Here is an 11,557-nt window from a genome sequence, read left to right on the forward strand (position 1 = left end):
ACGGAAGTGAAAATTAGGGCATATGCCTTAACTGCTAGTCAACTTACAAATCGCGAGTTGGGGCATTTTTGAATGCCCTAACTCGCTATTTATAATAATAATAATAATAATAATAATAATAATAATAATAATAATAATAATAATAATAATAAAATTAAAAATTAAACGACCCTGCTTGAAAGGTCCGTCCGCCCGCAGAACATGTTTTTTGTTGTCTCTGGCAATCATAACATTATGCCTTATATGTAGAAAAATAGTTATCAAGCACGAATCACATCGTGTTTTTTTTAAACAAACCATTGACCATATAAACGAATAGCCAGCTCTCAACACGCGATATTCAAAATTCCCGCGCCAAAATTGTCTAGTACAATGACGTGTTGAGAGACGGCTGTTTTTATTCATTTTAATGGCCAATATGAGTTCGTTTAAAATAAAAATTACGCGATTTGTGCTTGATAATTGCCGGAGACATGTTTGTTCTGGCAAACTGTGGTCAAAATTGTTCAAAACATATGGCTACAATGGCTCATTATTAGATTGCCAGAAAGAAAGATTACAGAAAAACGCCAGAAGACATATTCTACTTGAAAGGTATGTACACCATAATTTGTAACCATATTTGTTCTGGCATGATCAGCATCTTAATTAAAATGCAGCAAAAGTCATTTTGCAGCCTGTTGCTATAGTTGGTCGGTAACTCAATTTCTTGGAAGGAATATAGTCGTGAATGGCTTTGGTGCAAAAACACCTCCGTATGTTCCTTCAAAGGTTACACGTGCCACGTCGTCTGGTTTGACAAGTGAAAATCGGTGAAGGAGATGGGTGAAAATGACATATAGCTCCATTTTGGCAATGTTTTCCCCTGGACACATGCGCCGACCTGTTGAAACGATACGAAACACACAACATAGTAACGATCATCTATGATACCTGTTGATAGGTTAACATAATCATTAATATTTTGTAATTATCAAAACTATCAAGTACATGCAAGAATTCAATTTGCCCCCTGTCCTCCAGTGCATGATAGTTTAGGTGCATGCCGACGTATCTTATGATGCTTGGGCATATGAAGATTAAACTGGTTATCCAAATTTATGCTTGTTAAGGCAACGAAAACTAAATTATTCAGATTTGTGTTTGTATATCTTAAACGATTACTCGCAAATTCTAGTATAATTTAAGTAAAATGTAAGTAAATTCAACAATATTTACCAAGTCCGAAAGGAATAACTCTGCTCTTTTCAAAATACTCTCCATTTTCATCGATGAACCTTTCAGGTCTGAACTGGTCTGGTTCTGGAAATGCAATCGGGTCTCTCATCACGGCGTAAGCGTTTGAAATGATTGCCGCACCTTTCGGAATATGGTACCCAGAGAGTGATGTCTCATAACCAGCCGCGTGATAACCACCGAGTGGTACCAGTGTCACATGGCGTTGAATCTCCAGCAAAACAGCTCTGGTGTATGGCAGGTTGTTTTGATCAGAAAGCAACGGAAGCCGATTACGGCCTACAACTGAATCTATTTCTTCCTGAACCTTCTGCTGGATATCTGGATGTGCCATCATGTATAAGCAACACCATTCTAAGGTAGTAGACACCGTATCCCCTCCTGCTAGAAACAAGATACTCAATACAGCTTTCATATTACGTTTTTGCAGGTACGAGTACGGGTCATCTGGTTTTGGCTTTTCAGCCATTTCTTTCAAACATAGATCAATGAAATCAAGTGGGTTTTCGGCATCGAAGTTTTCGCGGTGTTCATCAATCAGTTTGTCGAGAAAGGCGATTATTTCTTCTTGAAGCTTTAACAATTCCTTGCTGTCTTTGCTTGGAAAATAGTATGGGAGAAAAGCAGACCAACCTCCAGATCCAGCAAGTCCCAGAATACTGTGATTAAGATCAAGCAGATGACGAAATGTGTCATCATCGTACTCATGACGCTTCCCAAACAAGATCTTAAACAGAACGTTGGCAGATGTGTTCATCAAGTAATGATGTGGATTACACGGTATTCCCACTTGGGTGTTTAACTCATCTACCAAAGCCTTAGATTCATCCACAATATCGGCTTCATAGCTACGTTTTCCGATACCCAAACTTCGAAAAGCAGTGAGGAGAAATTTCCTCAGCTCATCGTTGTGTTTGTAAGAATGCACTGATAAAAAGACGGGAATAAAAAATAAAACAGCAGTTAACAAACAACTTGTCATTTTAATGTGGATTATTTCTATACAATAATTGGTCGTTGGCAACTTGACAAGGTAAACATAACAGTTACTGCCATAAAACATTTAAAACGGAATTGTTGATGTTGTTGTTGACGTTGTTTGTAATTTTCTGTTTCTTTCTTTGTTTCTGAATAATATTATGAAGTTAGGCCACGGAGTTAGGCTACAATGGGTTTCGGTATGCGATTATTATATTCCTCATCCCCATTCTTATTAAAAGCAAGACTAAACTAAGGATGGCAATTTTAAAGCAATACATAATTATTTGCACATTATGATCCTGTGACAAGTACACATATATATTATTTGTTTTGTTACTGTTAGGGAACAAGCCAAAAGATCGATGACGTCCTATAAACGAGTTTCGTTTCTCGCCCGACCCCCTCCTTCTCCACCAGAAACGTAATCCTGAAATGTTGGAAATTTGCCAGGGCTCATATATGTATACTTTACAAGGAATTAAACTAGACAATGGGCATAATAGGTTACCCTTTAATGTTGTGGAGGGTATGAGGAGGGTAAATTAAGTTCCGTCATTTCTACAAAAGTGAAGACTTTTTACTTTGTCATAATTTTTCACCTATAACAAAAACATAAAAAACTAGAGTCAACAGACGCTGAATACAAGCCGCAATTTGACCCCTATAACTTGACCCCTGGGTTACGGATGGGGTCAACTGCTCTTACATTGTGCTTAGGATGTCATAAGAAATATTCCTGGTGAATTTCAGCTTAATCGGAACTTATACATGGATTTTGATTTTTGAAAATTTTTGATTGACCTTTTGACCCCCTTAATGACCTTTGACCTCAATGAAAAAACCCTTATATACACCGACAAAATGCATTGTTCCAATTTTAATTAAAAAAATTCTATTATGTTTAGTTGTCGAGATAAAAATTCTTAAAGTTATTTAGCTAAAAACAGGAAGTGACCCCTTAATGACCTTTGACCCCCAAAATAAAAATACCATACATACATCAGGTAACACTGATTCATGTATGATGGTTATATTACTCTGGTCTGTCTACATTTTGAGACAAATTTTTTTGAACATTTTTGATAATTTTAGTTTTAGACCGGAAGTAACCCCTTAATGACCTTTGACCCCAAAACTGTAGGCATCCTAAAGACCCTGGCTAGTAGCAATGCATATGTGCTAATGGCGACTCTCTGCTATGTAATTTGTAAAAACAGTGATTTTTTGAATATTTTTTAGACTTTGACCGGAAATGACCCCTTAATGACCTTTGACCCCTTATCTGAGCACACCCTATAGACACCGACTAAAGTCGAGTCACATGATATAACCATGTCCTCATCGCATGAAATTTGTGGAAGGAGTAGCATTTTTGTGAAATCACATTTTTGACCATTATAGCTAGGTCAAAGGTCACAGCAAGGTCAAAGTCAAATGGAAGGTTTGGGCTAGCCCAGTGGTCTTTTGGGTCAAGTTTGGTTGAAATATGTCAATCCCTTGCGGAGCTACATGCAGTTGATTGCGGTTGCCAGAAAGAAGAAGAACTAGTGGCAAATGGTGGTCATAGACCACAAACCTAGCTGGGGCATGTTGGTGTTGTGGAGGTATCTGACCCCTGTAAAATGTTCCAAAAATGTTTCCCTAGTCATGAGGTTTGTTGTCACCGAGTTTGAGTCCCGTACTCCTAACAGATGTCCAGAAAATGCAATTTTAAGATTTGACCCCAAATGACCTTTGACCTGAACTGGTGACCCATGCAAAATGTTCCAAAAATGTTCCCCTGGTCATCAAGTTTGTTGTCACCGAGTTTGAGCCCTGTACCCCTTACAGATGTCCAGAAGATACATTTCTAGGATTTGACCTCTGCATGACCTTTGACCTGACACCTGCAATATGTTCCCCTGGTCACGAGATTTGTTGTCACTGAGTTTGAGCCACATATCCCTTACAGATATCCACAAAATGAAATTATAAGATTTGACCTTTGACCTGACCCCTGCAAAGTGTTCCCCAGATCATAAAGTTTCTTGTCACCAAGTTTGAGCCCCATACCCCTTACAGATGTCCAGAAAATGCATTCCTAAATTTGACCTCTGCATGACCTTTGACCTGACCCCTCCAAAATGTTCCCCAGGTCATGAGATTTGTTGTCACCAAGTTTGAGCCCATACCCTTACAGATGTCCAGCTAATGCAATTGTACGATTTTACCCCCTTAATGACCTTTGACCCCAATTCTGTATGCAAGTTAGAGGCGCGTGGTATAGCTGATGCATATATGCAAATGACATCATTGTACTATATAATATGTGGCAGAAGAAGCATTTTGAAGGTATTTGGTTAAATACCGGAAATGCCCCCTTAATGACCTTTGACCCCAATTCTGTTTAGACACTATGGGCACTGGATATAGCCGATACATATGTGCAAGTTACGTAATTGTAGGATGTAACATGTAGGAGGAGAAGCATTTTGAAGTTTGTTGCCAGAAAGAAGAAAGAACTAGATCTGGTTACAGATCTGGACCTAGCCGGAGCCGGAAATGCCAGTCTTAAAGTTTATGGACATCTCATACCATTAATGGTGCATCACTGTAGCATGTAGGGGCTTTATCCGTCTTCCATAGGCTGAGATACAGCTACTTTTCCGTAGTTTTAAACATTTTTTTGCAAATTTGACGTTTTGACCTCCTTAATGACCTTTGACCCCAATACAAAAAAAACCTCATATACACCACGAAAATGTATTGTTACAGTTTATATAAAAAAAATCTAATATGCTTAGTTATGGAGATAAAAATTCTTGAACTTATTTAGCTTAAAACCGGAAATGACGTCTAAATGACCTTTGACCAAAAAATAAAAATACCGTGCACACATCAGGTAACACTAATGCATATATGAAGTTAATGCAACTCTGGTCTGGTTATGTTTTGAGATAAAAAAATTAACATATTTGATGATTTGTGGTTTTTGACCGGAAGCGACCCCTTAATGACCTTTGACCCCGAAACAGTAGACACCCCAAAGACCCTGGTTGGTAGCAATGCATGTGCTAAAGACAACACTCTGCTATGTAATTTGTAAAAACAGTGATTTTTGAATATTTGTAGCTTTCAGACCGGAAATGACCCCCTTAATGACCTTTGACCCAAATTCTGTGAATAATTTATAGGCACTGGATATAGCCAATGCATATGTGCAAGTGACGTCATTGTAGGATGTAACATGTAGGAGAAGAAGCATTTTGAAGATATTTGGTTTTATACCGGAAATGACCCCTTAATGACCTTTGACCCCAAATTTGTGAACATCCTATAGACACTGGATATAGCCGATGCATATGTGCAAATGACGTCATTGTAGGATGTAACATGTAGGAGAAGAAGCATTTTGAATTTGTTGCCAGAAGAAGAAAGAAAGATCCGATAGCATCACAAGACCTAGCCGGTGTCCCGGCTAGGTAAAGAAAGAAGAGGAATCGGATAGAAAAACAGTACCTAGCTCGGGGGGTTGAAAACCCCCCAGCTAGGTAAGAAGAAGAACTGAGAAGAGACAGCACAAGCCGACGTTTGACGTCGGCTTGTAATACCTTGATAACTAATTATTGAACTACAGCTTTGAACTTCTTGATCCGCCATTGTCTGGAAAAAGGGGATTCTAAAACACAACATGTTATGATGTGTACAATGTATACGTACGAGAAGGCCTATGGCTACTTTGAGATTCCAGTTTTAGGTTTCCGCATTCCTCGAGGCTAGTGAAACAGGGTCCCAAAACAACCAACCCTATCAGGTGTGTATCCGGCACGATTTGGCGATTGGTTGTACGTATTGTTACCAGGGGTAGTGTTTTAAGGCGTCTTGGGGTCCAGGTCTGATTTGACAGGTCTGCGTGATTTGGACCGCTTAATTTTGTACGTCTGTGTAGAATTAGATGCCTGGACACCTCTATTTGCCAATTTGGACCCAGGGGCTTAACCAGACCTGACATTCGGGGGGGGCAAGATTGAAAAATTTCCCAATTTCTGATCAAAAGTTGTAGTATTTTATGTGCGAACGGCTTGCCGCGAAGCGTTAAACGGGTGGGGTCCAGGGGCCCGCCTTAGGGCCCCTGGGGGAGTCAAAGCCCCGGCGGAGTCAAGGGGCGGAGGCCCCTGAAGATCTTGGTTTTGGGCATATTAGAAACTAAAAACTCAGTGTTTCAGAGTACAGATTTCACAATGAAAGTATAGTATACATGGTATAGATCTTCTTACTTCTTTCTTTCCCTTTTCTCTTCCTCCTTCCCCTTTTCTCTTCTCTTTTCCCCCTTTTTCTTCCCTCTTTTTTTCTTTTCTTCTTTTCTTCTTTCCTATTTCTCTTCTTCCCTCTTTCTTTCCCTTTTTATGTTTAATAGCTTACTGTGACTACCGAACCATTCGGATTGCAAGAAGTTGTTGTATCCCCTATTGTTCAGCGCAGGGTCATTCAAGCCTTCTTGCATACTAGAGAAATCGTTGATAACCACAACAACCAGTCCGAATAGATTAAAGCTGTAAATCTTTCCATATTTGTGTCCAAGTCGTGTCAATATCATATGCAACTCTTCTCCTTTGTACATATACCACATCAATTGAGGAAAGAAACCCAGTATTGGGAAACGCCATGGTCCTGGTGGCAAATTTGCAGCCACCACGCAACCGTAAAGAATACCAACAGCAATACGATTGACTTAACATTCAACAAATCGATTAAACTACTAAGTGTCATCTTGAACACTTAATTGTGATAGAATTCCTTATAAAGTTTCATAAAGTATCAACTATAAAATCTGTAAGTTTGACTTGGTGCTATACAATATACATGACCAACCCCGGATGACGTGTAGCTTCAACATGCTGCGGTTCAATTAATCGCATTAAAACGAAATCCGAGACCTTTTGTCATGCAAAGTGTATACGACACACATGGACAATAAATAGCAAGTTTAGAGAAAGAATATGTTCACGGTTAAGCTCATTCATTCTGACCTGGTATTTAAGGGACTGTGCAATAATTATGAGCCCTGGGGGAGGGTAAAATGGGGGGGGGCAAGAAATTGTTGGCAAGCCGAAGGGGGGCAATTTTCGGCCAGCCGAGAGGACGTGGGCAAGCGATTTTTGACACACATTCATGGGCGCCTTTTAAATAAAACACTCTAAAAAGGGCTTAGGAAAACAGTACGGAAATGATTTAAGGGGATACTACACCCCTTGATAAATTTGTGACTATTTTTGTATTTTTCTCAAAAAATAATAAAACACTAGTAACAAAAGTTATGTATATTATAGGGACAAGGAATCCAGTTACTACGCTGGAATTTCAGTGACTAAAGACAAGCGGTACATTATTTATGATAAGAAAAGAGGTACATTCTAGCCATTACAAACTATCTCTATTGCAATGAGGACATTTGATAATTAGGTATGATGTCATGGCTCAATAGAGCATTCAGCCAATAAGAATAAACCCTGTGTATGTATCACGCAGACACTCACTGATCGATTCACTTGACTGGTCAAGTGGCTATTGTAAGCATTGTATTGTTAACTGATTTTGGCTCGATGTTTCGATCAACTTGCAGATCGGTCAAAATTTATGAATATTGATGGGTACGGTGGGTGAAATTTTGTTAATGATACCAAAATTAAGCTCGAAAATAGGAGATGGTCGACTGAAATAGTAGAACCAGGTTTTTTATGAATGAACATCGTATAGCTGAATAACAAAAGAATCCACACATCCAGGGTTTGTGCAACCTCGGAATAGGATCGATGAAAAGTCTATGGTCATTAGTGTGTGACCTTGTAGTAAACTGAGCATTCGATCAAGTAAAGTGTGGTATATATAAACAGAAAAATGGCTAGGTACGGTGGTAAAAAGTTCAGTTTTTCTATAAAATGTTGTATGGTTGTTGAGAAAAGGCATTACAGATTTTGGAAATCCAGGTTTTTTTGCACAACTTTGCTTGTGGAGCTCTCTACGAGTTGACAAAAACATGCTATGTACAATTTCCCTATACTAAAAATACCATGCATGAGTGGTCTATTATAAAGTTGACTGCGTCTATGGAGTTTGTCCTCTGATAGTTTATAATGCGGTACCTCTTTTCTGATCATAAATAACGTACCGCTTGTCTTGAGTCACTGAAATTCCAGTGGGAGAGGTGTAAAATGGTACTGCATGGGATGCAAGAAGATTGCTTTCAAAAGGAATCGAGAAAGATAAAGGCCAGGAAAATGTTGAAAGATGCAAAATGTCCTGCTTGATGCGGTCACGTCACATGAGCAGGCCTAGATAGACCAGAATCATATGAGGAATATGTGTCTCCTCTGGTGGGGAAATAATTTTAAAATCATTCTTCCCGTTTATCTCTTTCATTTGACACCACCTGGGTGGTCATAATATTCTTGGCATATTGGGATGTCCATACAAGGAAATTGAACAATCCAACAAGAGGTTCAGAAACACTGTCAGATGTCTAATGCTACATTTATTTGAATGAGACAAAACATCAACTGACAGTGGTACATGGGTATAATGTCATTAACACATCTGTGTTACCCCTACATTTTATGTAATTTTCTTATAGATCAGAGTAAGTACATTCCAGCAATATAAAAATGTTTGGGGGGTTATACCTTTCATAAAATGATACAATTCATAAAGTGACTGAAATCAAATGAAATTTTCTTATTGTCTTGGAGAACAGATACCTATCATATAGCCTAAAGCAGCTTATTATTTTATATTTTTACAAAAACACCTGTAGATAATTATGTCAGCTTTCCTTTGATATCAAATTTATTGATAAACAGTGATATTATTTTTAAGGAAAATATCAACACATTTTGCACACTACGAGGCTCCCAAAATGAAAATTGCCTTACAATTTGTACCGCCAGCACCCCTACTTTATTTAGCCAATTGGATTGAGTCCCATTTTATAGATGTTCAAGATATCTTATTGGCAGTTTCTATAGTTAATCATTGGTATTTTAGTGATCATTTGTTACAAAATTTACTATTTCTTTTTACTCCAATGATACATGAAAAAAACTAACTACCACTGTGAAAATATGACGCCACTCACCCATTTTAGATGTTGAGTTCAACCACATACCCCTATTTTTATTTAGCTCAAGGTAGTTTATTGTTTCAACTATTTTACAGAATAGAAGTTTAGATAATAATGTCAGCTTTCTTTTGATACCAAATTATTGATATACACTAATCATGCTAATTTGTAAAGAAAATTTCAAAATTTTTGCACTGCGAGGTACCAAAAATGAAATTCACCATATAGTTTGAACATAGTGAGCCTCCACCATGCACCAACGACTTGGTCAATTGAATTGAGTGACATTCTGCATCTGTTCAAGATATCTTATTGAAACTTTCCTATAATCAATCATTTATCTCAGCTTTCATTATGATACCAAATTACTGTCATATCTTTTTTAATTCCAAAGATATGATCAAAAACAAAAAACGAAACGATCACAGTGAAAAGTGTGACTCCACCACCCTTTTTGGGTGTTCAAGTCAAAACGCATGGCCTTATATATTTGTTACACGTGATCTTACCCGCGTATAAAAATAGCAAGCCGTCGTCTCATACCAACGTAGATATTATAAGAGTTCTAACTATTGCTTTGTTTCTGTAGTTAGTAGTAGGAACCTAAATTTCGTACTAAATTCCGCTACAGGTTTTTCTCTTTCGGGAACAAAGCCCACACAGTATTGTTACTATGCGTTCGCTTTGTAATATTTCATCCAACTGAAACTATAGCATTGCAATATACAGGGAAATCAGATACATGAGTTTGTGGACTCAACACGGTTTATATGCTAGTCTCAGATGAAATTCTAAGCTCAATGTATTTATTTTTTTAGGCCTAATATTTCTCATGATATTGATATACATATGAATTGTAATATCACAATTGTCTAATATATATATAAAAAAAAAGCGGCTGATTTTATCCATATGTTTAAAAACCATGAAATTTGTAATACAGACTTGACATTTAATATGGAATATATTATATTATGGTGCTAATAATTTAGCGAATTTGTCTAAAATGGCGGATTTTGGGAGGCTGAATTTGAACTTTGTGGAAGACACAATTTCGGACCATGTTCTGTTATTATCAAATTTATTGGGGTTTGAGGTGATATTTCCTAAACTTCGTCAGCAATTGGCATTCATCACTGCTTAAATACACTTGCAATGTACCAATTTTTTGAACATGGGAGGAGCTTAAAACATGTCTCTTAAAAGTGTTACATACTCAGAAAGTTTGAATGGCCACCATGAGGTCAAATGCTATAAACTTACGGCAAAAAACAACTGCGCGGATTCTTGGTCGTCCACTGAACTCACGCTTTTTCTTTGTGTACAGTTAACTACAGTAAGTTTATAACATTTGGTCCCAGGGGCCATTCAGACTTTCGAGTGCGTACCACTTTTAGAGCCATATTTTTAAAGCTCCTCCCACTTTCAAAACTGGTAGATCACATGTGCATTTCAGTTCTAACGAACACTTATTGGTATTAAGTTAGTAATATCACCTCAAACCTCGATAAATTTAATATATTAGAATAATGTTCCTCAAAATCAGAAAATTTGCCCCCACAAAAATCAAATTCGATCTCCTTAAATCTGCCATTTTAGGCTAATTCACTGCATTATGAGCGCCATAATGTCAACTAAAGGAAAGCATATTTTCTGTCAAACAGTATTTTACATCATCTCCCGACACACCCCAATGAAAATTTACTCCGTGCGGTTTATGCGGACACCTTCCACCTTCCAGACCAGTCTTGGAGTTTTGCGAAAAAATATTCCATACTAAATGTCAAGTCTGTACTTAATTTGGAATTTTTTTCTGTGAACAACAACAGTATGCGTTCTGTCCATTAAGAGCGTTTATAGTCCCTTTTCTCACAGCGGGCACATCTCATTTCATGACGTCACCGTTTTTCTAGGCCAAATCTATCTCGTTTGAAGGAACTCACCGCTTAAGTTGGTTTTTTCTTTATATCAATTTTAAACGTCTTATTTTCTCAAAAAAGGAGTAATTTTCATTGTCCTCATAATATTAGCTTGCCAATGATATGATGTTGTTTTTGCTATAGACCTGCCCTTTAAAGAAGAACAAGGAACTGACACATAGCTCAAAATTATAAATAAGACAATTTTAACACTACATATCAAATACACTTATCTGCCATGTAAGTTTGTTCTGGTTTTACTGGAACATTTGCTCGGCTATTTTGTATTTTTGTTGCTACATTTTAACCCCCCCATTCAGAACTC

The 11,557-nt window shown here is 37.6% G+C and overlaps 1 protein-coding gene across 1 annotated transcript; it reads right to left on the reverse strand.

Annotated features, from left to right (window-relative positions):
* Positions 1-14: 14 nt before the first annotated feature.
* On the reverse strand, positions 15-6,875 carry LOC140156846 (cytochrome P450 2U1-like). Its single transcript, XM_072179842.1, has 3 exons — positions 6,619-6,875; positions 1,219-2,163; positions 15-883 (listed from the first exon to the last, which is right to left on the reverse strand). The coding sequence occupies exons 1-3, from the start codon at positions 6,824-6,826 to the stop codon at positions 702-704; spliced, it is 1,335 nt and encodes a 444-aa protein (XP_072035943.1). The 5' UTR covers positions 6,827-6,875; the 3' UTR covers positions 15-701.
* Positions 6,876-11,557: the final 4,682 nt, after the last annotated feature.

The sequence above is a fragment of the Amphiura filiformis genome, chromosome 7 (genome assembly GCF_039555335.1).
Source record: "Amphiura filiformis chromosome 7, Afil_fr2py, whole genome shotgun sequence".
NCBI lineage: Eukaryota > Metazoa > Echinodermata > Ophiuroidea > Amphilepidida > Amphiuridae > Amphiura > Amphiura filiformis.

Coding starts and splice junctions, on each gene's coding strand:
- LOC140156846 (XM_072179842.1), bottom strand. CDS start 6,826: ATGTGGTATATGTACAAAGGAGAAGAGTTGCATATGATATTGACACGA. Junction 2,164..6,618: donor CGAATGGTTCGGTAGTCACA/GTAAGCTATTAA, acceptor TCTTTTTATCAG/TGCATTCTTACAAACACAAC. Junction 884..1,218: donor AGTTATTCCTTTCGGACTTG/GTAAATATTGTT, acceptor TCGTTTCAACAG/GTCGGCGCATGTGTCCAGGG.